General features: G+C 47.7%; 1 protein-coding gene across 1 annotated transcript; it reads right to left on the reverse strand.

Moving 5' to 3' along the window:
* Nucleotides 1-175: 175 nt before the first annotated feature.
* SESN2 (sestrin 2) lies at nt 176-17,871 on the reverse strand. Its single transcript, XM_061186899.1, has 10 exons — nt 17,437-17,871; nt 10,578-10,643; nt 8,518-8,715; nt 7,949-8,131; nt 7,625-7,837; nt 6,890-7,040; nt 6,473-6,591; nt 5,926-6,116; nt 2,814-2,958; nt 176-2,036 (listed from the first exon to the last, which is right to left on the reverse strand). The coding sequence occupies exons 1-10, from the start codon at nt 17,497-17,499 to the stop codon at nt 1,950-1,952; spliced, it is 1,416 nt and encodes a 471-aa protein (XP_061042882.1). The 5' UTR covers nt 17,500-17,871; the 3' UTR covers nt 176-1,949.
* Between the last annotated feature and the right edge of the window lie 9,526 nt (nt 17,872-27,397).

The following is a 27,397-nucleotide window of genomic DNA, read 5'->3' on the forward strand; positions in this document are numbered from 1 at the left end:
GGGACAAAAGTAGACTTTTAGTGCTAACCACTCCCAACCCTGCGGTCGTGGGCACAAGTGCTTAGCAGGGTAAGGGCAGGCAGGTCAGGTCCATGATGCAATCACTGCTCCCTGCTTATGCCAAGAGGTGAACCATGACCCTTAGGAAATGGAAAAACAGCCCATTAACAAGAAGTACAAAACAAAACCTCAGTGAACTTTTATTTCTCATCATACAGAACTGGTAGCAAAGGCAAAGATTTCTGCACTTGAACACTGAATCCTCCTCCCCACCCACCCGGGGACATGTACAGTCATCTTGTCCCCTCTGGAATCCAAACCCCAATGCCGGGGCCTCTTCTCTCCTGCCCAGCTTCATTGCAGGGAGGGCTTGGAGGCCTGAAGGGGGTGCCAGTCGCTTGCCCATGCCTGCACGGGTATGAAATGTGGCACAATGACCAGGCTCCTCTCCTGCCCCACCCCAGAGAGGAGGGTCAGAAGCAGCAGCAGCTTGGCCCTTGCCTTTCTTCGGTCACCTCCCAACTGGTCAGAGGGGAGGCACTTACTGCCGGAAGAAGGGCAAGGGAAGTCATAATTCACAGCTTGTTTGCTACAGAAAGTGCCTGGGATCAGTCCTCGGCTGCTTCTGCCTCCAAGCAACCCACCTAAAATTGAGGAGAAGGGACAGAAATTGGGATGGGGGTGGGGAGGTCCTTGGCAGGTAGCCCGGAGAGACTGACTACAAGAGTGGGGGGCTCCCCAGAAGCCCTCGAGATCCTGCAAGGATTGCAGTTGGCTGCTGGCCTCAGAATCTGAGTGAAGGCTCAAATATCTCAGAAACTACCCCTCAGTCTGCAACTGTGGAAATGGAGGTCACCTGGCCAGTGCCAGGGCCCACACAAGAACCCTGGGGTCTCCTGCCTCTCCCCCTGAGCCATGTGCCACCTAAACCACCTAGAAAGGCTTGCTTTTTTGGCAAATGTTTGTGGCAGAGCCATGGGAGATAGCAAAGTGGGGTGCCAGCTTCTGCAGGGCAGGTGCAGCTCTGGGGAGGACAGATTTTTCCCTGTCCTTCTCTCAGACACTGACTACGGCTCTAGGGTTGAGGCCCTGAAGAACCTCACCCATAAAAAACCAAAATACAAAAAACAAAAAAAAACACAAAAATACAGAGAATGTATAATATAATACTCCCTCCTCTTCTAAAGGCAAAGTGACCAACAGAGAGTCCAAACTCTCTAGAGATAATCTGCTTGTTTGATGTGCTTGGTCTCTCTCCTGGGGCCTCATACCACCAGGTGTGGGAGAAAAGGGTAAAACGGCAAACAAAGGAGGTCAAAGGAACTGAACTAGGACTGGGGCAACCAGGGAACGAAAGGCCTGCAGGCTGCCTAACAGAACAGGCTTTTGGGGAGCGGGATGCACAAACCAGCTGTGACCTTGACTTTCACATTGATGGATGAATGGCAGGTGGGAGGTAATGAAGTCTGAGAATGAGGAAGCAGGAGGAAAGGCAAAGCCGCTTGGAGTGTCAGTCCCTGGAGGTGTTTGCCTCTCTCCCTTGGGGGCCAGCCAGGGACTTCCCAGGCCAGGAAGGCCAAAGTACTTGTGCTGCCCGGGCCCCCGCCTGCTGGCACACAAGTCTGAGCTCAGCCCATTTTCCTTCCTGTGCCCTTGGCCTCTGGGGGTAGGGGCAGGAAGAAGGGCCTTGGCGCCTGGAGATTTGCTAGTCCTCTTCCAGCTCCCAGGGGCAGAGCTGAGATCCCAGAGTCAGTGCAATGATCCTGTCCATTCTAGTGAGAAGGAGGCTGTGGCTCGGGGGCTGCACATCACACACAGGCCCACCACCAGAATAGGGTGGGTGGGTGTGGGACAGGCAGGCTTAGGGTCTGTCTCCAGACAGAGAAGTCCTTGCAGGGAGAAGGATGCCCCCAGGGTCAGCTGCTCCAGGCCCAGGTCCTGCACACAAGTCAGGTCATGTAGCGGGTGATGGCGCGGAGGGCATAGAGCAGGGCGGCTTGCATGCGGGCCTCCAGAAGCAGCAAGTTCACGTGGACCTGGGGCACAGAACAAGGGCTTGTTGGCAACTGATGTCACTCCTCGCCATCCCCTTCCCTCCCAGACTGCCACTATCCCTGACCACTCATCCTTCCCCACTCTTTTTTTTTTTTTTTGGCCATGCTGTGTGGCATGCAGGATCTTAGTTCCCTGACTAGGGATTGAATCTGTGCCCCCTGCATTGGGAGCACAGAGTCTTAACCACCTGACTGTCAGGGAAGTCCCTCATCCTTCCCTTTCCTACAGAGATGCCTTGACCTTTCCTAAGGCTCTAAGCAACTTGGTGCAAGGACTGTGTTAGAATTTCAAGCACATTTATCCTTATCACGGCTAATCTCTTCATCCCCCGAAACTAAAAACAATAGCTACCCCTGACATCTATTTGGGATCAGAGGTTTACATTCATTTGCTTATTTCATCCTCCCAGCAACCTTGAAAGGCAGGCAGTTTTTATTCCTATTGTAAAGAAAACAAGCTCAGAGAGGCAAAATGACCTGCCCAAGGTCACATGACTACCAAGTAATAGGGTTATGATTTGAACCCAGGTCCTTCTGGCTGCCACTGAGGACCCTGTGAAGCACACTCCTATTTTACAGGTGAGTAAATGGAGTCTGAAACCACACAGTGGAGTAGGACATGAACCCAGGACAATACACCCAGGTGCCCCATCTGGCAGAACAGACTTAGTCTGGGGCACCTCACTGGGTCCCCACCCCTTGCCTCCTCCATGGGCCAGGCTGTCTGCTTCCGTCCTGCTCCTCCCCCGAGAGCCGCACCTTCTCTGAGTGGCGGAAGTGCCTCCAGAAGTGGTTGTACATTCTTCGGGTGGTCTTCTCTGGATAGCAGGCCACTGTCTTGATATAGACCTTGAGGTTCCGCTCCAGGAGCTGGTTCACCTCCCCGTAGTCATAGTCATCATATCTGGATGGAAAGGCCCCAGGAGCATCACTTACCCTCTGCTCCCACAAGTATCTCCTCTCCCCAGCCCCACCCTGCAGAAGGAGGAACAGAGAGTGGCAAGAAAAGGCAGAAGGGAGGAAGCAACCAGACACTTTGTTCCTCTTAGAAAAACAGCTGATGTCATATATCACAGGCCACTGGACTCGTAGGGGAATGCACAGAGGGTGAGCATGCTGTATTGACCATGTGAACATGTATTCATGGCATCCTCAAAACTACTGTACACTACTGTATACAAAACTATTGTATACAATTTATTGTATTTCATCAGCCTCAATTTTATAGATGAAACTGAGGTTCAGAGAAGGGAAGTCACCTGCCCTAGGTCATACATCTGGGAATGGGATTCAGACTCAGCTCTGCCTGACTCCAAGGTCATAGTCACTACTTTGCAGCTGAGGCCATGCATGGAAGATGGGGCAGGAGATCAATGCAAATATTTACCCTGGAGAAGGAAGAGGGAAAGAGAAAAAGGAGCCGGTAGTCATCTTACAGATGGGCAAACTAAGGCCTGGGGAAGGCAATTAGCTTGTTCAAAGTCAAAGAGCAAGTTGGTGACAAGTCTAGAAGCCACTTTGTCACTCCCTAGTCCAGTAAGCCAGTGAGTCATCACAGATCAGTGTGGATGAGGAAGACTGGTTTAATTTTTCTTTTTTTTTTTTAAATTAAAAAAAATTTTTTTTTTTTTGGCCACGCCTCGTGGCACGTGGGCCCTTAGTTCCCCAACCAGGGATCGAACCCATGCCCCCTGCAGTGGAAGCACAGTTTTAACTACTGGACCACCAGGGAAGTCCCAGAAGACCAGTTTTAGACTAGAGGACAGATTTGGTAGAAAAGATTTAGGAGTGAGGGCCATGTTGGAGAGTGGAGGAGCCTGGACCTGGCAGCTGGGCAGGAACTAGCCTGTGCCACACACACCCTAAGATGCCCGTCCATCCTTGGCCTTCCCTGGCTTAGAAACCTGCCAAGGAGGCTGGCCAGAAGGAGGCTGGCCAATTAAGCACAGCTCAACCCACTCACTGAAATATGATTTACAGCTAGTAACGCACAGAAATGCACATTTTTCTACAAGGAGCATGTACCTTTTTAAAACTTTGGGGATTTTTTTTTTTTTTTTTTGATGCTTGGAATAAATAGCTAAACTAGAAAAGCAAGAAAAAAAATCATGTGTTCTCTAAAATATGCTCTCATTTGATTAAACTGAGTAAAATAAATACAGTAGACAAGAAAGTCTTATTTTTGTAAAATTATATATGTTTTGGTCATTTGTGCATGGAAAAAAGACAGGAAAGAAATATTTGACAATAATAAGAGCAGGTGGGATTATGGATGATTTTTATTTTCCTCTTTTTGTTATCTGTTTCCTAAATTTACTAAAAATCTGGCTCTTTACAAACATCAAGCATATATTTTAAAAAACGAAATAACAATTATAATTTCAACTATACAAAAGCAACTACATAAGAAAGAAAAAAAGCAATGGAGGAAAACATCTCAGAATGTAGATGTGGTTGTGGAGTAGTAGAATTTTGGGAAATTGTTTCTTTCTTTAATTCTTTAAATTTCCCACAACATTATCAGAGTGAGGTTTTTAAAAAAAAAAAAAATTGTTCTGTGTATATTTTTGACAAGTAATTTCACATCTAGGGTTTACCTACAAGGACTTAGGTATAGGGCTTCCCTGGTGGCGCAGTGGTTAAGAATCCGCCTGCCAATGCAGGGGACACGGGTTCGAGCCCTGGTCCGGGAAGATCCCACGTGCCGCGGAGCAACTAAGCCCGTGCGCCACAACTACTGAGCCTGAGCTCTAGAGCCCGCGAGCCCCAACTACTTAGCCCACATGCCGCAACTACTGAGCCCGTGCTCTGCAACAAGAGAAGCCACCACAATAAGAAGCCAGCACATCGCAACAAAGAACAGCCCCCACTCGCCGCAACTAGAGAAAGCCCGCGTGCAGCAACGAAGACCCAACGCAGCCAAGATTAATAAAATAAATAAATAAATTAATAAAAAGAAAAGGACTTAGGTATAAAACTGGTCATTGCACATGGTATTTGTAATAGTGAAAAACTTCAAACCACCTAAATATCCAACAATAGGGAAATGGTTGGATAATTACACTTCATCCATAACAACACTATGCAGTGGCTAAAAAGCATGAAAGATCTATTCACACCAACAAGGAAGGTGGTTCACAATAGATTATTAGGTAAAAAAAGCAAGTTGCAGAATATATCAAGTATGATCCCATCAATTAAAAAAAAAACCTACTCAAAAAAATCAGAAAATACTTAGGTAACAGAATGAAAATGTAATTCATCATATACTATACAGAGACAACCATTATCAAATAACGTTTTAGGGTACAGTCTTCCACACATTTTCCATGCATGTACACACTTTTAGTTTAAAAAAAAAAAAAAAAGAACAAAAAGAAGATTCTGGTTGGTAGCCAGCTTTCTTTTCTTTCAATACATTTTGACCATTTTCCCATGGCAATATAAATAAACCATTATTATAATTTTTAATAGCTGCATAATATTTCACTGAATGGATATGTCATTATTTAAAATCCCCTCCTGTTGGCATTTCTGTTGTTTTATTTGTTATGAGAAGAAATGCTACTTGGAATGAAAATACAAATATAGCTCTCTCTCTCAATATATATATATATATACACACACACACATACACATACATACACACACACATATATATAAAATCTCCCTAGTTATCTCTGGGGGTCGGATTAAAGAGTTTCAAAAGGTGAGCATGGCTATTATCTTTTATAATCAGCAAAGAAATACATTTGCTTTGAAAAACAATATAGGCAGGAAGAAAGGGAAAGAAAAACAAACAGAAAAAGGAAACGATTGTGAGCTCAGATTGAGGGCTTGCAATACACTCATGCCCTGGTCTTGCACTCACCTGATGCCAAAGACGCAGTGGATGTAATTCCAGATGGCCCTGCGGAGCATGGAGGTATCTACTCCGCTGTGCATGGCGATGGTGTTGTAGGTGAGGCTATAGGCTGCCTGGAACTTCTCATCCAGCAGCTGCCCACCCTCGGGGTAGAGCCGCTGGATCAGTGAATAGCCATGGTCCTCCCAGGTATAATCCTGAGGAACGCGGGAAGGTGTCAGTGAGGAGGATGTCCGGGGCCCAAGGCTAGCCGGAGAGACGCCATCCTCTGGAGCACACCTCGGCTCTCCATAATGTGTCTCTCCACCCCACAGGTCTAACCCGCTGCTTGGTCTGGACCTGAGAAGCGGAGGAGCATGCCGCTTGGTGATGACTTCCTCCTTGTGATCAGGATCCCCTGAGCTTAGGGCACAGGTGGGTCCCTGCACATCCAGGGTCTCCCACCTCCCTCGTGGAATCCTGAGGGAGAGAAGGTGCCCAAATCTCTAACTACACAAACCACCCACCCCTGCTTGCTTGTAAAGCAATACTAAGACCAGTGGGGAGAGCCTACCTGGGCGCGGAAGGTGGGGGGCGCCTGAGTCCCCCGCCGGGTGAAGTCTTCGTATCCGAAAGTGGGGTCTTCCACAAAGCACAGCATGTTTGAGTTTGGAGAGGGTTCCAGGATGTCCGCTGAGGACGTCAGAAAGAGGTCATGGTGAGGCCGAGGCATGGGGCACAGTGGCCTCCACTCCTGATTAATCACCATTAGGGGGCTGGGGAACGCAGAGTAGGGGGCCAGAGAAAGCCCCTCACCACATCGAGTGGGACCAGGACTTCGGCAGGAGCCAGGCCTGGGGGAGGAGGTAAATCAGGCCTGTGGTGGCTGGGATGTGGCTGCAGAGCTGCAGGGCATGGAGGTACCGGCTTCCCAGCAGAGATGATGTAAGGAGGGGGCGGCCCCTGAACCTGGACACCTGTGACCCTGTACCTGAGGGGGTCACCAGCAGGCTCTCTGACTTCTCCAGCTCAAAGCGGCTCTCCATCTCCTCCTGGGAGGCCCCCTCATCCCGCAGCAGGCTCTCCTGCAGCTGCCTCATGCGCTCCATCAAAGCTTCCACGTCGCGGGCGGCCTCAAAGCCCTGCAGGAGAGACCTGGTGGTGACCATCTACTCTTCCTCCCTGGGCCCCAGAAACCCCACACGTCTTTCCCACATGCCAGGCCTTCCTGAGCGATTGTAAAAGCCCCGTGCCTCCTCTGTGCCAGCCACTGCACTGGACAGCTCACATGGCCTGTGCTCCCCAAAGTGATGTTTAAGAGCTAGAGAATAGACACGGCTTCTCTGAGCATCAACTTCCCTCACAGGTAAGGGCTTTTTAAAGTATCTGTACTTTTAAAATACAAACAAATAAGGCCACTTTATAGAATGAGAGGCAAACTTTGTATTTTTAAAGTTCTAAAAGTCAGTGACTTGAAGCCCACGGGGCTCCATGCTGAGGCCAGTCACATGGTTATTTCATCTCATCCTCACAACCCTTTATGTAGTGCGAGTCTTTATCCTCATTTCCCAGATGAGGAAACTGGGTTTCAAAATCAAATAACTTTTCTAAGGCCTCTCAGTGTGCGATAGGGAAGCAGCTTCAGATAGGGAGGCGCTGTCTTCTACCCAAGGACCAGGGGCCATGCCAGCTTCCTCTCCCACCAAGACTGAAGCCCGTGACTTACCCCAGAGTGGTTCAGTGGGTCCCTGCTGGGGGGTGTGCTCTGCTCACTGGGGGGTGAAGGGGCCTGGGGGGCGGGGCTGCCCTCGGGGTCCCCCTCAGGGAGGATGCCGCAGCCGAACACGAAGGAGGCTAGCGAGTGGCAGTGGGTGAGCAGGACCAGGGCCTGGATGAGCTCAGCCAGGGACCAGCTGTGCTCGCCTGTCTTCAGCAAGGCCTGGAGAGAAAAGGAAAGGCCAGACCTGCTCAGTGCCTGCCCTGGGCTGCCTGCCATGCCCCAGCCCGGCCCCCGTGCTCCCTCGGGGACCCGTCTCTCTGCCCACTGCACCTGGATGTGCTCCTTGGTGATGAGCCACGGCCGATGTGCCAGCAGCTTGTTGATCTCGCTGAGCTTGCGCAGCTTCTCAGGGGCACGGTGGAGGCCAAGCAGCCACTCAGGGTCACCGCCAGTCTGCAGAAACTCAGCCATGTGGGAGCCCACCAGGTAGGAACACTGGTGGCGGGCGGCGGCCTGGAGGTGGTGGACAGAGCCCAGATCACCCTCTTCTTTCTGTGCCCTGCTCGGGTGGGTACCCCATGGAGGGAACATCACAAGCCTCACTGTTGCCTGAGAGGCAGGAAACTTAGGTTCTAACCCCAGCTTTGCCACTGGTTTGTTGTCCTCCCTCGGGCAGGTCACCTGACTCTTTTGTGCCTCAATTTTCCAATCTGCAAAGCAGGCATTACATATGCCTCTCTTCAAAATCTAAAATTCGATGAATGGTCAGATAAAGCCAGGGCTTTGCTCTATGCTGCCTCTCCTCCTTGTTTGTGGAATCAAGCCCCCAGCAAAGAGATCTAAGGACCGAATCCCCCAATGTGTCCACCCCTACAAAAGTCAGGCTCAGACAGGCTCACCATGATGGCGATGTAGTGGCGCCAGGAATTGGCCAAGGGCCCATCCGTGTGCAGCAGCAGGTAGTGCAGGCGCCAAAAGCTGGTAAAGTAGTCGGGGTGCAGGCCCATCACCACTGCCAGGTTGTCCACCCGCCCGGAGGACATCAGTGCCTCCAGCCCCAGGTGTTGCTCAAGGCTCTCGGCTCCCTCCCGAAGGACCTGCCAAGCAAAGGTGAGGAAGGGATGGCTTCCCCTCCTCCCCTCCCCACCAAAGAAACCAACATATTCATTGCATTCACTGGGATTTTAATAGCAAGGAACTGAAGACAACCACCATGTCCAAAAAAAAGGAGAACAGGGGAGGAAAAGATATTTCATTAAATGATTAAACAAATACTTATTAGACACTTTATATAATACTAGTCGATACTTATATAATGCTCGCTAAGTGCCAAGCACTGTTCAAACACTTTACATATATTAACTCATTTAATCTTCACAACTATGAAATTAGAGACCTGTTTTCTCCAATTTTAGATAGGAAGGCTCAGGCACAGAGATTAAAGTACAGCTGCTCCTGCTTTCATAGAGCTTCTATTCTTTTTTCTTTTTTTTTTTGGCTGTGCCGGGTGGCTTGCGGGCTCTCAGTTCCCCAACCAGGGATTGAACCCAGGCCCTCGGCAATGAAAGCGCAGGATCCTAACTGCTGGACTGCCAGGGAATTCCCCACAGAGCTTCTATTCTAATAGTGCAAATCCACGCAGTCACTGGAGGTGGATGCAAAATAGTTCACATTTCCTGAGTGATTTCTCCACGCCAGGTCTGAGTTTGGAGCGTTCCCTGCCTGCATTATCTCACTGATTCTTCCCAGTTACTCTGTGAGGTGAATACTATTATTTTCCCCCACTGACACATGAGGGAATCAAGACCCAGAGAGATTTCATTCTGTGCTCAAGGTTACAGATCTGGTAAATGACAGAACCAGGATTCAATTCCCGATTAACCCCAAAGCCTATTTCTTTCCTTTATTACAGAAGAGGAGTGGTTATTTATAAATGAAAAAATAAAAGATAAGAACAATATTTGAGCTTAAAATTCTGGGCTCCCGACATAAATAATCAGCGGGTGGTTGTGTGCTTTCCACTTACAAAGGGTGGAAGGAACTGAAGAGTTTAGACGTTTGTTAACAGTTCATTAACTGCTTGGCCTACACATTTAGGAGAGCAAGGAGGACAAGGAAACATTTGTCTTTGTTCACTGAAGGCCAAAGAAAAAGAAGGAAACTATTATTTTTTAATTTGTCTGTTCATGTGTTTTGAAGTTTCCCCCACCACCAGGCACACACTGGAGTGTCAGTTCCATGATGGCAAGGATTTTTGTCTGTCTTGCTCTCTGCTGTATCCCCAGTACCTAGAACAGTGCCTGACACACATTAATCATTCAATAGATATCTGTTAAATAAATGAATGGATGACCTGACTCAGTGGATGAAAGGTGTCTCTGTTGTATTAAGTGAAAAGATAAAACAGAACAACCAAAAAAAACCCCACCAAAAACCCAAATAAACAACAACAACAAAACCATGTTATAAACTATGACCTTGGCTCTGTATGAAAAAAAGTCTGGAAAACAGTGGCAAATGGTTAACAGTGATTCTCTGTGGGAGTGGGACTGTAAGAGACTAAAGCTTTCTGAAACATTGGAAATTTAAAAATAATGAACACATATTACTTTTGAAGTCGAAAAAAACTTTAATACACGCACAGTCAAGGATGAGAAGATAAACATGCATAGTTTTATCTTCTTAAGGAAATACAAGTCTTGTTCTGGGAATCACAAGTTTGGTCATTACCTAGCTGTGTTACTATCACTTTATCTCTTTGAGCCTGTTTCTTCCCAGCAAGATGGGGTTGATATGCCTGCCTCACAGAGCTGTTTTGTGGATTAAATGGGTCAAGAACCTGAAGGGGTAGTTTCAAACCTGCAATTTCAAGAGACCAGCAAAGCCCCCCACACACTCAGTGCCCCATGTCCTTTCTTCCCAGGGACCAACAACAATTCCTAACCCCTTCCAAGCTTACCTCCTCCACTGGAATGAAGGCGCTGGGCCCTCGAGGGCCTCGCCGAGCCCGGCTCTCCCTCTGCTCCTAGAAGGAAACACATCATGGTTAGATGGAGGTAAAAGCGAGGACTAAGAAGATAGTTCTCTCTCCAGTTTTCTCCTCCTATCCGAGGGGTCACACTAAGTTTTTTTTTTTTTTTTTTTAGGCTGCACCATGCGAAATGCAGGATCTTAGCTCCTCGACCAGGGATCGAACCCGGGCCCCCTGCACTGGGGGCGCAGAGTCTTCACCACTGGACCACCAGGGAAGTCCCCCACACTGAGCTTTTAAAATCACCTTTCTGGCCCACCTTGCATGAAGCAGTCAGGTGGAGATATATACCAGTTTGGTGGGTGAAGAAAGGGTAAAGCGACCAAGAGAGCTTATCCCACAGGCTGAGTTCTTCAGGAACTGGGAAGGGACACAGGAGCCCACTATATAGCCCCAAGGGAAATATACAGCCACTGTGTTGCACATTTCCAGGAGGCCACCTTCTTGGCAGCCCTGGAGAACCTATAGAAGAACCCCTCTTGTTCGTATCCTGAAGCCAGGTTACCAAGTCCCCTAGATTCCTATGATGCAGCTTCAGCCTCTCTCAAATGGTCATTTCTTCATCCCTCCTGCCATCACCACCTTATAGACAGACTACCACCATCTCTTGTGTGGACTACCACCCACAGCCTCACCAATGGTCTCCCTGCCTCCACAGCCCTGCCCTCTCCTATCCATCCTCTACCAAGTTAACAGAACGAATGAATAAATAAAGCATCCTCCCCCAACCCCACCTCTGGGACCAGGAGCAGAGCTAGTGAGTACATGACCCTGGTGGTTTCTAAAGAGGGCAAACTTTCTGTAGCCAGAGTGCACTTTCTCAAGTGCAAATCTCATCACTGGCTTAAAACCCTGCCTCCGCCTCCTGTAGCCTTCCAGACCATTAGTGGCTCCGGCCCACCGTGCTCCCACTGGTCACATCTTTTGCAGAGCTAACTCTGTCTTCCAGGGTCTAAGAACCTTTCTTCTGATCCTCATCTGTGACCCCCCCCAATTCCCAATGCTTTTGCTTCTGAAAACGTTGCCTTCTAATTGTCTGATATAGGTCTCCCTACTACCAGATCACATTCTGTGGAGAACAGAGCCAGGTAATTCACACTAGTCTGTGAATGAAGAAAACAGAGAAAGCAGAGAGGCGTGGAGGGCAGGGCGGTACAACGCTGATGGTAGCGGCTATTCTGACGTGGTATATTGGAGCCTCTATGGAAACCACCAGTTTTATTTATCCATTTGTTTTGATACCTAGGAGGGGGCTCTCAGCACTGGCCTTAGAAACAGTTTATCCAAACCAGAGTCATACCCTCACTGGACAGAGACGGTGTGCTCCTAACTCTCCCCTCCTCATTCAAATGCAGACTTACTGCTAATCCTCAAGTGTCCAGGGACTAAAGATTATAATTGAACCTTCCTTTTCACATAGCCAAAATCCCCCTGAGGGAGGTAGAGCTGTGGGGCTCTGAAAGACCACAAAGGAAAGAACAAGGGTACAAAAGTCCCAGGCATGTGTACCAATTCTGCTGCCACTAACTTGCTGTGTGACTCTGAGAAAGTAACCTAGACTCTCTGGGCCTTAATCTTGGACAAAGAAGGTAGCTGGGCTGACTGCTTAGGCCCCTTTCAGCCCATAGTTCTGGGATCTACTAGGCCAGCCTGGTCCAAGTCCAGCATAGAAACCACCACAGTCCCCAAGCACTCCCGTTTCACCTTCCCTCCTCCCTCACCAAAGAGAAAAAAAACCTAACAGCTCTGTCTGGGAGATAAGGATTGCTGACTCCACAAACTGGGCCTCCCCCTCAGGGGACCTAAGGACAGATAGAAAACCACAGCCAGGTGTGGTGGGGAAGGGCAGGAAGGAACTGGGGGAGTTGGGGGGGGGGTGGGACAGGGAGGGCCCACCAGGGTACTAGCGAGGGACAGCGAAAAGCTTTGGGAATCCCTTCCCATTCTAAAATCTGCCCCAGGAGCTGTCAAGGGAAGAAACTGATGCCTGTGGGTCTTTAAATGATAGGTCTGGATCTACCAACATTATCAGCCCTGATGAAGATGATGATGATGACTGTGACGATAGAATACTGTTAAAAGATAGCGGCTCTTGACACAAACTGCCTGGGCTCAAATGACAACTCCGCCACCTATTATCTGCTAGCTATGTGAGCCTCAGTTTCCTCACCAAATTATAGGGTAATAGTACCTACTGTCACTGGGTAGTCATGAGGATGTAATGAGGTACTACTGCCTGTATAGGCCTTAGCTCAGTACCTCTGTCACAGCAAGCACTTAACAAGTCAGAGATCATTAACCTCATTGTTATTTCAAACAAGGGCCTCTCAACCCAAGCTGCACATTTAGAATCCCTTTGAGAAGCTTTTTAAAAAATACCAATGCCAAGGCCCAGCAATTCTAATTTAATTGGGTGGGGCCCAGCATAATTTGCCAGGGAGGGAGGGCCATTGTTTCACACCATTTATTGATCACTTTCTCAATTACAAGGCACTGTGTTAAGTGCTTTCCAGGTGGAACCAGAATTAATCTGTTCACTCAACAAATATTTTTGATGACTACATTGCAGGCAGCAAGAGTACAGGAGTGAAAAGACAAAATCTTAGCTTTCCCAGAATTTACGATCTAAAGGAGAAAGACAATCAAACAAATGATGAATAGGATTTCAAATCAGAGATTATATAGATGGGGTGGGGGAGTGTGTGCAATATTTCAGTCCTAGTAGACAGGGAAAGCCACTGAGGAGACAACCTTTAAGTTGATATCTAAATATCAAATATCTAAATGAGTTGATAGGCCTGTAAAGGGCTTATAAAGATCTAGGGAACCAGCATTCCAGTCAGAGGTAACAGAAAGTGCAAAGCCCTGAAGGCAAGACCAAGTAGATTCTAATCCAGAGCTCCAGTACCCTGAATGCTTCCCCAACCTAGACACCCAAAACTTGAGAGGAAGCAGACAGGGCAGGGGCCCACCACCAAGAGATGACACCTCCAAATCAGCCCTCCCCTACTTCCTGGGGTAGGAAGTCAATAATAATAATGGTGGGTAACAACGCTGATTACCATTGGCGAAGCATTTATTTCATGTGCACTTTAAGGGAGTTCTACTACCAGAGCTCCCATTTTACAGATGGGGAATAAGGTTCAGAGAGGTCAAGTCACTTCCGGTCACTCAGCCAGGAAGGAGGTAGCAGAGTTAGGATACAAATCAGGTTTCCTCAACTGCAGAAACTTCCTATTCTCTAAACTTCTCAAGGTCTCAGAAGCCCCAAGGCTTTGCCTCTGGGGTTCACCAGGAATGAGAAGCTCCTTCTCCCTGTCTACATTCCCAGGGGACCCACTGCCCCAATCACAGCCCTTGTCATCCTGCCTTGTTTCTTACCTTGAGAGCACACACTGGATCTAGTTCTCTGTTGTTACCCCAGAGTTTAGCACAATGAGTCCAATAAAACTTTCTGCTATTATGAAATATTCTTTATCTGCGCTGTCCAATAAATATGGTAGCCCCTAGCCACAGTGGCTGAGCATTTGAAGTGTGACTAGTGCAACAAAAAACTGAATTTTTAATTTTAAAAAATCTAATTTATCTAAATTTCAATAGCCACATGTGGCTAAGGGCTACCATATTGGACAGTGCAGGTTCAGCACACCTGATAAAGGCAAAATCCCCGCCCTGACTATGCGGATAAAGAAAGGAAAACCAGAGGGGGCAGGTGACCTACCCAAGGCAACACAGCTAGGATGGGGCAGAGGGAAAACCAATGAGTTCCAACTGAGGGGACCACACAGGGCAGCAGGAACACTGAGGTCAGACAGCCGTCTGGGTGGCCACTCAACTGAGAGGGCTTCAGGCAAGTTGTAAAGAGAGGATAATACCTCAGAGCTCAGTGTCTGGCTCTTGATTTAAGCGCTCACTAAAAGTTACCTTTCATATCAGCTTTCATATTACTTTTCACTAGCACACTGGTTGCATCTAATCTTCACCAGTTTGGGGGTGGGGGTGGGGGTCTCTTCTGCACACAAGGAAAGATTAAGGTTCCAAAGGTTAAGCACCAGCTGACAAGAGGCCAACCTGAGATTTGAATTCAGCTCAGTCTGACTTGCAAGGGTTCTGTCCACCACCCAGATCAGCCTCTTGGAGTAGCCCCAGCCTTTATTCTTGGTATCCTATCCAGAGCCTGCAACCTCCAGGACTCAGCTACGGAGACTTTCGAAGTCACTCTGCCAGCTGGGAAGGGGCAGAGACTCCCCTCCCTGTGGGCTGCTGAACTCAAGATACTTGCCTGGGTTTACACCTGAGAGGGAGACAGAGCCCAAGCAGCCTCTGATCTCCAGCCTTGCAGGGAGGGGTGTGTGAGTGGTGCATATAAACTCATATGCCCACCATGATCTGGCCGATTTCTCACAACCATCTGGAGGGAAATACTTCTTCTTATCCCTTCTTCAGAGACAGCTCACTGAGGTTCTTTTGGAGCTCAGATCTGACTTCAAAGCTTGCACAGTTCACAAGGGTCAGCTAAGCCAACAAGGGGCAAATAGTTACGAGCACCTATTAGGTACCAAGAACAGTGCTGGGGATGGGACCTACAGTGTTTCTAGTCTAGCAAAGGAGACAGGCAAGAAATTCCTGATTACACAACTGTTATACTGTAATTGGGATAACAGCTCCTGCAATGGAGAAGGGGAACAGGAAGCAGGTATGCAGAGGGGAATCATCTGGTGGGGAAGGAAAGACTTCCCTGAGGCAGTGATGTTTCAGGAAGCGATTCTAGAGCCCAAGAGGGCTCTGAGAACATACCACCAGTACTAGAGTGAAGCGTGTGAAGGCCTTGACCCGGTGAAAGCGTGTGTGGCGAAGTGATGGGAGTTGAGGGGACTGTACATTCCTTGTTCATACTTGTCCAACTTCCCTTGGGCCTTGAGCACCTGGTTCTGTAAGTTCAGCACCCTACTGTCTTCTCAAGATTCTGCTTAAAACAGACATTTTCCCAAGGTCCTCTTTTCTTGAGAGAGAATATGTAGAAAGGGGTCAGACATCGCCAGCTTCCCCCCACCCCCGCCTGCTGTTGACAGCTGGCTTCCATCTAAAGGCCACACCCTCAGAGCCTTCCCAGTCCACCTGGGGCACACTCTTCTCCCCAGATCACTTCCCAGACACTGTTCCAGAGAGGGATGGACCAATTCTCACCTCAGGCAGGAGGGGTGGGCTCGGACACCCCCTTGTGAGACACCCTGGGGAAAGGGAGATATGTGTTGTGGCCACAATCTAAAAATAGCTAGCGTGTTTGATACAGGACGTAGTTGCTATGCTCTAGGCACTGCGCGTTGGCCTTTGCATGTATTCTCAGTTAATTCTCCCAACAGTCCTTTGGAAATATGACCAAATCTCCACAGGAGGAAGTTGCTGATCATAGAAGTGATCACTTGGCCAAGGTCACACAGAAAGTAAGTGGGAAGGCTGCAACATGAACCCGGAGCACGCCTGCTCTAGTGCCCAGGTGCTCCAATAAATAAAATTATTTCCATTTTTTCATAAAGAAGGAAACAGAATAAGGTAGCTTGGTCAAAGTCACGCAACTGAGAAGTGGCAGGAGCAGTTTTCGTCCCTCCACTTGGGCTCCTAAACCATGATAGGGAAAGGTGACAAGCTAACAGAAAACCGGGGACCCCCGGAAACCATGCTGCTCAGAGAAGTGCAGCTGTTTTTCCCAGGGTCACAGTTCAGGGCTAGCACTTGTCTGACTCCCAACCCCAGTAAGACACTTGCGCCAGGCTCCATGCCTGTAAACTCAAGAAACAAGCAAAACTCTCCGTTGTGTCAAGCACACTTAGAAATCCTAGAGACACCCGAGCCAAAGAATGAGCTGTTCTGCTGGGTTAGTGAAGGAAGCCTCTCTATAGCCCCTCCTGGGCCTCAATTTTCTCATCTCGTAAATTGGGGCTACTATTAATGGTATAGCTCATATTTTGCTAGTTTAATCCTGAGGACTCAGCGAAAAGGCAAAGCCGGAGCCTGGCATCCAGTAGGTGCGTAATAAATAAGATGGCCATTGTCCGTGGCGGTGGTAATGGGGGAGGGGGTGTCAGATTGGGTCCAGCCGTATTCCCAGCCTCACTGCAAAGAGAGTCCCTCCAAAACAAACTTCTGGGACGTCAGACCACTTAGTAGGGCACAGCCAAATCGGCGTTTGGCTTCTGGTGTCGCGGCCAGGGTTTTCCCCCTCTCCCCAGAGCTTTGGCCGCGGCGTACCCGGCAGCCCGCCAAGGCCCCGAAGCGCCCACGCCCCCAATCCAAATCGGGGGTGCAGGTGGGGGTGGGGGACGAGGTCGACCTCCGTGGGCCAGCCCCAAGTGCTCCAATCCCCGAGCGGGGGCACTGCAGCGGGTACATATCCTACCTAGAAACAGTTCCTCTAGCCCCAGCCTAGAGGAAGGGATCTGCGGAAGGGGGCGGGGAGGAGGAGTGGTCGGGCCGCTGCGCCGGGATTTGCCTGGACTTGAAGACTCCCTCGACCAGGGCCCAAACCCAAGATAACGTCGAGAAGGCTCCCCTCTCGTTGGCCAGGAGTCCAAGGGAGCCTTGGAGGGCTCTACAGCCCCGGGGATAGGGGGAGGAGGCGGAGGGAGCCGAGGCTGCCAGTTGATGCAACCCCACTCCGGCTTGCGCGCTCCACTCCCCCTCCCCGAGCCGGGTGGGGGTTGGCTCACAGACTCAGCTCGCGACAGCCCGAAGCTCGGACGCGGCTCTGGGTTCAAGGGAAGAGTGGCGTCGCTCGGCCGCTGCTTACCTCTCCGGCCCCGGGCAGGTAGCCCTTCAGCTCGGCGCGGCACTCGGGGTCCGCAACGATCATGGTGTGCGCCAGGACCCAGCCGCGGCTCGCCGACCGCCCGTGCACCCGAGGGGCTTTCGGACCAACGCGCGCAGGAAGCCGGGACTGCGGGCCGCTGGGGAGGTTCTAGAGCCCCGGGGTGTCTCTCGGGGTTCCAGAACACTCCGAAAGCCCAGGATCCGGGAACGGCCGCCGCTGCGCTGGACTCTCCGCTCGTCTGGCTTCTGGATGGTGAATGGCCTCGGGAGCCTGGAACTGGCCGCGGCGCAGGGGTTTTCACGGCCCGGAGCGCCTCGGAAGTCCGCAGTGGCCAGGGCTGCTCGCAAACCCAGCGCTCCTCAGCATCCCCACCGCGGAACTGCCAGCGCTCTCCGAGCTCTGACACCAGCAGCTCCGCTCTGCCCGCCGCGGTCCCTGGGGAAGGGCGGGGACACAAAAGCCCCGCGCCGCAGCCAATCAGGTGCCTGTTTCCTGGGGAGGCGGGGCGACACCTCCCACAGGAGCCTACGGCTCAGCCAATCGGCACCGGGAAGCGCCCGGGAACTCTGGGAGCTGTAGTCCGCCCCGGACGAATGCTGCAAACTTTTGCAACAGGGTTTAGTCAGGTTGTTGGCAATACCAGACGAGAGTGACATTCCGGAGAGTCATTAAAGCTGCATGATGAAACGGGACTTCACCGGGCTGGGCCAGAGAGCCGGGTGTGAAATCCCTCCCAAGTATGTTCTTCAGCTTTTCAGTTCCTGGAGGGACTGGTTCGGGTTAGGAGAGGTAGTGCTAATTACAGAGCTGACCGCCAGATCTTTGGAGATCAGAGCACACAGCCCGGTTCCTCTGGCCTCCGGGAAGGCTCCATCTTAAAATGTACCAGACACAGGGAATCCAGCTTATTTGTGGAGTCTCTGGAAAAGCCTTCATTCATTGAAATGTCCATGGCAACCTCAGGTCTAACCTCAGTCCCTATTGCTGCAGTTTCCCCTCTTCTGCTCCCTTGGGGCCTCCCACCCTGTCTTCCATCCCCCTCTTCTAAAAACTTTGTGACAAGGTATTCTACTGTTTTTTTTTTCTCACCTCTCTCTGGCCGCTCCTTCTCTGACTCCTCTTTCTCCTCCCACCTCCTGGAACGTGGGTGTTCCCCTAGTTACTGTTTTCATCTTTCCTCTCTCCAGGCACACTCTCCCTCCCTGATCTCATCCATTTCCTGGCCTTCAACTCTCCATTTGGAAGTAAGTCGCTTCTACCAGCACCTCAGCACCTCAAAGCTGAATTCGTCGTCTTCTTTTCCCTTCCCACAGCCTCTTCACAGTTTTTCTTCAGAGCTCCACTTTTTGTTTGTTTTAAAGTTACTGTTTACTTGGGACAGAGAATCCCGACAGGAGGGAAAGTGGACTGGATGACCTCCGACATCCCCTCTGAGACTTCCTGGGTCTCGGCTTAGGATTCCAAAGACGACCCTCTGACTTGGTCGCCTGCCTCCAGTCTCTTGGGAGAGGTAAATTAATCTCACCCTCTGATGAGCTCAGGCACTTGGGCTGGGGTTCTATTATAACACTTATCACAGTCTACCTTGGGTTGTATTTTTCTGTGTACATGTCTTATCTGACCCTTTTGATTATAAGCTTCTTGAGGACAGGGTCCACATCTTAACATCTTTGTCTTCTGCCCTATGCCACCTAGCACAATGTCCTGCCAATAACATGTTCTTGTTGACTAAATCTTCCTTTGAATTGAATTCCCCTCAAAATCACCCCCCACCCCAATATGTCAGATTCAGCTTTTATTTTCAAAATCTACTCTGTAATGTCAATGTTTAGATCAGCTTTACTGGTATTTCATCGGCTACAGAATAAAGGTCAAACCTCTAGATTGACATTCAATATCTGCCAAGATCTGCCTCAATTTACCTTTCTAGCCCTATCACTGGCCACCTTCATGTTCCTTGTTTGATCTTCAAGCCTTTCTCTGCAAAGCTCTGGCCACTGAACTCCAACCCAGCAATCAATGCCTTTATTGGTAACTGTGGCCTGAATGAAGGCTTCAAAATCCTACTTCCTATAGAAAGTATTGCTTCTTCAGCTCAGCTGAAAATAATCTCTCCCACTGTTCAACTCCTCAACACATTGTTTCTACCTTTTTGTACCACTGGCCTTCAAATTTGATGCAGCCTTGTTATGGTGTCTGAATGTCTTACCCCTTCTCTCCAACTAACAATGGAATATATTATTGACCACTTTTGCAAAGTGAGGAAACTCGAGTTCAGAAAAGTAAAACTTTGTGTCAAGGTCATACAATGTCTTCTTTTGACTGCACCAGACTGTGTCAGAACTCCTTTAAGGCAGGAACTGTGTCTCTCTATCCCGCACTAGCATGTAGTGAGTCCTCAGGAAATACTTTTGAATTAATGAATATGAGTTGCTCTCCTTTGTAGAATGACCCTTTAGAACCTTCAAGGAAGCGACTAAATCATTCCCAAGGCTTCACTTACAAAGTTAGTGAATTTGTGAAAAGCAAGGGATACTGATATTCTCAGTTGGATGAGATTTTGTGACCCAAACTCCTTGGAAGGAAAGCTCAGAAGGGACGCAGATACTACCATTTACTGAGCTCCAACAACAGTCCAGGATACATCTGTTATCTCATGTTACTCTCACCACAATCTCATGAAGTAGGCATTATGGCCCCATTTGACAGATGAGGATACTGAAGCTAAAGAGGTGTGTTGACAAAGTTCAGACGGCTTAGTAATATGTTGAGCAAGGATTCAAACCTAGTCAGGGATGACTCCAAAGCAGAAACTCCACTGCACCACTGATGAGAGAAAGACCTGAATATGTAAGAAGCAGGCTGGCACAAGGAACTGATGCATAAAGCCGAATTCCAATATATTAATTGGGAGTGAGAAACATAATTGTCAAGTGGCCTATAATTGATGGGGCAGTACATCCCTCTTTATAGGACAGCCTCCATGAAAAGCCAAATTATCATCTGAAGGTGGCTAGGGCATTTGGAATCTGAGCAAAAGGAGCCAGTGAAAAGATGAATCCCTGAACTAACTCCACTCAGAGCAAAACTGCTGGTTAGGGCTCCGGCTTCTTCCCTCTCTCTTTCATTCACTAAACATTTATTGACCATCTAGTGTGTACCAGGCACTGTGCTGGGCTCTGGAAGTCCAGCGGTGAAGCTTTCAGCCCAGGAGGACATGGCCAGGTGACATTGCCTGGGTTTGTTCCTCCCCTCCCCCATGCCTTGTATTTTTGGCTCGGAAAGATCCACCTCCTGTTGCCATACTCTCCACTCTTGCATCAGCTGTGTTGAGGCCACTGATTGGCCAAAGCTTTTTTTATTCCTCAATCACATTCCAGTCCTGAAGATACATCTAGGTTGGATTTGAAATGTTTCTGAGGTTTCTTTAGCTTCAGACCCTCTCGCAGATTTTAACCCTAATGGGATTCTCATCTGTTCTGTATTTATTCTTCCTAAATTAATTTTCTAATCCCCAATTCTGGGATCACTTTACTATAGTAGAATATTCTTGTACCCTGACCAGATCTGGGGCTATGATTTACCAGTCCAGATGTAATTTTCTGAGCTCTTATTGTTTTGCCACGCGCTCCCCTCCCATCTCAGAATATAATTTCTGCCTTGGGGGAATTTCAGGAAAGAAACCCAACTCCAGCTGGTTTATTTGATAAAACCAAAGCAGACTCAACCTCTGTGGCTCATTCATACATTCATTCATTTAATTACTCATTAAGCAGGCATTTGGCTAGGTGCTGAGGGAGGTCCTTCTGGCTGACAGGTCCTGAGCTGTCAAGCTGTACAACCAAAATTGAAACTGTACCCAGGAGTTGTGCATTAGGGGGCACAACAGCCACAGACTCTTGAAAACAGAGCCAACTCTCTCCTTCTAAGAGCACTGCCCAGGAGTCAGGCAACTAGGGTGCTAGGTTTTAGCTATGTGACCCAAAGTGAATTTTTTTTCATCTCTTGGAATCTGTTTCCTCATCTGGAAAACAAAGGAATTGAAATTAGCTCTAACCCTCCAGAGCCACTGTGGAAAGAACTGATGTTGGGCAATACATATAATTCGGGTTCATCGATTGTATCCTGAGGACAGAAATCTTCAAAAAGGTTTCAAAAAGTTCACCCCTCTTAATAAATAAAACAAAAAACCCGACGAGCTCCAGTTTGGTTTTGTCGGCTGTAAGCCCTCAGCGCACCCTGCAGGCAGGACTCCGCTATAGCTCAGAACGGGCTGGGGAAAAAGGTGGATTTTTCAGTTCACAGAATCGTCAGGTCCCGAAAAGAGGTCAGGCAACAGCTAAGCAAAGATTGTGTGGTTGCTGAGGAGTCCCCTGCTGCCACCAGGAACCAGACTCCCCAAAGACCCCCAGCCCGAATACACTTCCCCTTGTTTTGGCTTACTCTCATCTTACAGGCAGGAATCCTGGGGTCTAGAGAGAAGGCATTTGCCCAAGGTTCCCCAGGAAGTTGGCCACAGAGCAGTATTTAGAAACTTGGGGTCCGGGCCCCCAGTCCAGGGCCACCTGCACCACAACAGACTGCACCAGGAGCCTCACATTTCCAGAAAGAAGTGTTTTTGCTCTGGTGTTTTGCTCACCCTCTTTCCCCCTCTCCTCCAGGCCTAGAGGCTCCAGATATCCCATTCTCAGACAATCACCCTGAGGCCTGTCACTGGAGCAATGCCCCAGGGCCTTGCCACCAACCTGTTCCACCTCTTCCTACCCTCAAAAGTCTTTCGTTACCCACTCCCCCCGCCAAAAAAAAGTTGTACTTGGAAGCAGGATATCAGAGTTGAAGGGTCCAATTCTTATACTTTATAGCTGTGTGAACCTGGGCAAGTCACTTCACCTCTCTGAACTTGCTTCCTGTTATGTAAAATGGGGCAATAACGTTTACCTTCACAGGGACTATTGTGAGGATGAGAGCTGATACATACAAATCCCTTAACAAGGCTTGATGCAGATTAAGAGTTCAGTAAACTGTAATTATCATTTAAATTGTTACTGTTGTTCTTATTTTAAAGTACCTAGCTCAGTGACTGGTAGGTTGTTGGGTGTTCAAGAAAGGTGGTTATCACCATTAAATTAAAAAATTTGGATCACGAAGCCTGGCATTTACCGGGTACTGAATAAACGATGGTTAGTAATGTTGCTTTTTTGACCCAAGGGCGCCCAGTACGTTTGCAGCCTAAAAGTCTCTCCTTAGCAAAAGCAGCGACGCTTACTTCTTTTCGCTCAGCAACAGGCTTCTCTTATGAAAACCACGGCGGCCAATGAGCAGGAAGATGGGCGGGGTTTATCTGGCAGCCAATAGCAGCCCGCAGCGGCACTCAGGATAGGCCCAGGCTGGTTTCCAGGCTGGTTAGGGAAGCTAAACCCACAGGCTGATTGCTGGGGGGGGGGGGGGGGGGGGGGTGGTGGTGGTGGTGGTTGTCTCCAAATTCTCCTCGCTCTGCTTATCAACCGGGCTCTGATTGGTGAGGACTGCGGCGGCCCGCCCCTCCCTCCGCCCGATACCGCCCCTGTGGGAGGGGGCGGGGACTACCCCATTCGCTTTCCATTTCTTTTTTTCCTCTTTCCTTTTCTTCTTTTAATGAACTTTTGGTTTTAGTTCATGTTTTTCCCTTCCAAATCATGTGACACACATTATTGCAGAAGATTGGAAAATACAGAAAAGTATAAAGATACAAAAGAAATAACCCGAAATGATATTCCTCCACCCCTCCTTTTTTAAAAAATGTTTTTCAGGCTTTCTACCCTAACCTGGTATTACTCCTGTTCTTTGTTCTATTGTAAAAGTGTAAAACTGGAAGCGACCAAAATGCTCATCAAAAAGGACTGGTTAAAGTAATAAACAGATTCGTCCACACAAGGGAACATAACGCAGCAAAGAAGCAGAAGGAGACAGCTCTACGTGCTCTGTTGTAGGTGCTCTACGTGAAATGAAAAGGTGTGCTGGATTTTTTTTTTTAAATAAATATGCTTAAAAAATTTTTTTTTCTATTTCTTTAATTAATTAATTCTTTTTTTGGGCTGTGTTGGGTCTTCGTTGCTGCACGCAGGCTTTCTCTAGTTGCGGCGGGCGAGCGGGGGCTACTCTTCATTGCAGTGCGCGGGCTTCTCATTGCGATGGCTTCTCTTGTTTGTAGGAGCACGGGCTCTAGGGGCGCAGGCTTCAGTAGTTGCAGCACGCAGTTGTGGCTTGTGGGCTCTAGAGCGCAGGCTCAGTAGTTGTGGCGCACGGGCTTAGTTGCTCCGCAGCATGTGGGATCTTCACGGACCAGGGCACGAACCGTGTCCCCTGCACTGGCAGGCGGATTCTCAACCAGTGCGCCAGCAGGGAAGCCCAGGTGTGCTGGATTTAATGTTAGGTTAAAACAAAGAAACAAAAAATCAAGTTGCACAGTGATACATTTAGAATGATGTCATAGATATGTTCGTGATTACACAGAGGCAACAAAAGTCTGGAAGGATGTGCAGTTTGCAACAAACTGTTAGGGTCCAGTTACCTCTGAGATAAAGGGATAATAGAGAAATTATAAGACTTCATACACTACACTTATTTAATAATTGTTTAAAAGCCAAGATGTATTACGTTTGTAACTTAAAAAAAAGATCCTTTTGAAGAGCGGGGATGGTGGGGGAAATCCCTTCAAAATTCTAATCCTACTACCAAGAGAGAATCAATGTTAACATGTTGGCTTTTATTTTTTTGTGTATATTTATTTATTATATATAATATAATATATTACTATTATATATTTATTCTTTAACCTATGCTTATATTTACAGTATATAAATTATGTATGGTTGTGTAGCCTGCTTTTTCCACTTACTACATTTCGTGATAATTTTCAAAATATTAAATATTCCTTAATTTTAAAAAAATTCATAATAACGTGATTTTACTGATAGGTCATGTTGTTTTTAGTAATTTTTTAAAATAAATTTATTTATTTACTTACTTATTTTGGGGTGTGTTGGGGTTTCGTTGCTGCACGCGCGCTTTCTTTAGTTGCGGCGAGCGGGGGCTACTCTTCGTTGTGGTGCGAGGGCTTCTCATTGTGGTGGCTTCTCTTGTTGCGGAGCACAGGCTCTAGGCACGCAGGCTTCAGTAGTTGTGGCACGCGGGCTCAGTAGCTGTGGCGCACAGGCTTAGTTGATCCGTGGCATGTGGGATCTTCCTGGACCAGGTCTCGAACCCGTGTCCCCTGCATTAGCAGGCGGATTCTCAACCACTGCACCACCAGGGAAGTCCCTCTTTTTTTTTTTTTAATTGAGGTAAAATTGGTTTATAACATTATGTTTCAAGCATACAACATTATAATTTGACTTCTGCATATACCATAGCATGCTCACCACCAAAAGTGTAGTTTCCATCTGTCACCATACAGTTGACCCCCTTTACCCATTTGGCCCTTCCTCCACCCTGTTTCCCCTCTGGTAACCACCAATCTGTTCTCTATGTGTTTGTTTTTGTTTTGTTTGTTCATTTATTTTTGTTTTTTAATATTCCACATATAAGTGAAATAATATGGTATTTGTCTTTCTCCATCTGACTTATTTCACTTAGCATAATACCCTCAATGTCCACCCATGTTGTTGCAAATAACAAGATTTCTCCTTTTTTTATGGTATTCCATTGTATATTTATACAACATCTTTATCCATTCATCCATTGACGGGCACTGAGGTTGTTTCCATATCTTGGCTATTGTAAACAATGCTGCAATGAACATAGAGGTGCATGTATCTTTTCAAATTAGTGTCCTTAAACATTTCTTTCTTTCTTTCTTTTTTTTTTTTGACCACATTGCGGGGCTTGCGGGATCTGTTTCCTGACCAGGAGTTGAACCCGGGCCATGGCAGTGAAAGTGTGAAGCCCTAACCACTGGACCGCCAAGGAATTCCCCTTAAACATAATTTTTAATGGTTGCAGAATGTTCATGTGTCATATAATTTGTTCATTAATACCTATTGCTGGACATTTTTCACTACTTTATATCAAAATGAGATAAAACTCTTACACACAAAATATTGCATTATATTCCTGATTAGTTCCCCAGGTTAAATTTCTAGAAGCAAATTCATGAGTCAAAGGCTATGAACAAATACATTTCTCTTGATGCTAATTGTAAAAACTTTTAGAAGTTTATTTCTGTGAATGTTATTGATGCCTTCCTTAGGCCGGGCTGCCATAACAAAATATCATAGACTGGGTAGCTTAAAAAAACGAAATTAATTTTGTCACAGTTCTGGAGCCTGGAAGTCCAAGATAAGGTGCCAGCATGTTCATGTACAGGGCAGAGCTCTCTTCCTGGCTTGCAAATGGCTGTCTTCTCCCTGTGTCCACAGATGGCAGAGAGTGAGCAAGCAAGCTCTCTGGTGTCTCTTCTTATAAGGGCACTAATCCCGTCATGAGGGTCCCACTCTCAGGACCTCATCTAAAATCACAGAATGGGAGAAAATTTTTGCGAATTATATATCTAGTATCCAGAGTATATAAGGAATTCTGGGGGCTTCCCTGGTGGCGCAGTGGTTAAGAATCCGCTTGCCAATGCAGGGGACACGGGTTTGAGCCTTGGTCCGGGAAGATCCCACATGCCACGGATCAACTAAGCCTGTGTGCCACAACTACTGAGGCTGCGCTCTAGAGCCCGTGAGCCACAACTACTGAAGCCCATGTGCCACAACTACTGAAGGCTGTGTGCCTAGAGCCTGTGCTCTGCAACAAGATGAGTCACTGCAATGAGAAGCCCTCGCACCGCAACGAAGAGTAGCCCCCGCTCGCCGCAACTAGAGACAGCCTGTGCACAGCAACGGAAGACCCAACGCAGCCAATAAATAAATAAATAAATAAAATCTATATAAAAAATAAATAAAATAAAGAATTCTGGAAACTCAACAACAAGAAGACAATCCAATTCAAAATAGGCAAAGGACTTGAATGGGTGTTTATTCAAAGAAGATATACAAACGGCCTATTGGCCAATATCATTAGTCATCAGGAAAATGCAAATCACAACCACAATGAGCTACCACTTTACACACACTAGGATAGCTAGAGTCAAAAAGTCAGATATAACAAGTGTTAGTGAGGATGTGGAGAAACTGGAACTCTGTACGTTGCTGGTGGGGATGCAAAATGCCACTGTGGAAAAACAATTTGGCAGTTCCTCACTAAGTTAAACATAGAATTACCCTATGACCCAGCAATTTCACTCCTAGGTATGTATCCAAAAGAATTGAAAACAGGTGTCCAAACAAATACTCATACAGGAATGTTTTTAGCAGCACTATTCACAACAGCCAAAAGGAGGAAACAAGCCAAATGTCTATCAATTGATGAATGGATAGTCAAAGGTGTGGTATATCCATACAATGGAATATTATTCTGCCATTTAAAAAATGGAGTGAAGTACTAAAACATGCTACATGGATGAACCTTGAAAACCTTATTCTAAGTGAAAGAAGCTAGACACAAAATGTCACATATTGTATGATTCCATTTGCATGTGACATTCAGAACAGGCAAGTCAAGTCTATGGAGACAGAAATCAGACTAGTGGTTGCCAGGGGCTGGGTGGAGGGATAAATGGAGAGTGACAGCTTAATGGGTATGGAATTTCCTTTTGGTGTGATGAAAATGTCTCAAACTAAATAGAGGCAATGTTTGCACAACATTGTGAAGATACTAAATGCCACTGAATTTTACACTTTAAATGGTTAATGATTCATTTTATGTTATGTGAATTTTACCTCAAGCTAATAAAAAGAATGATGAGCAAGGAGGTACCTGTGGCATCTGCTAATTGAGAGGTTGTGTCGGGTGGCACCAACGTGTGAAGTGTTGGCGTACATCTTGTACTTCTTTGTTCCTTTGCCTGCTCAGAAGCTTT

This window comes from Eubalaena glacialis, chromosome 3 (assembly GCF_028564815.1).
Source record: "Eubalaena glacialis isolate mEubGla1 chromosome 3, mEubGla1.1.hap2.+ XY, whole genome shotgun sequence".
Taxonomy (NCBI): domain Eukaryota; kingdom Metazoa; phylum Chordata; class Mammalia; order Artiodactyla; family Balaenidae; genus Eubalaena; species Eubalaena glacialis.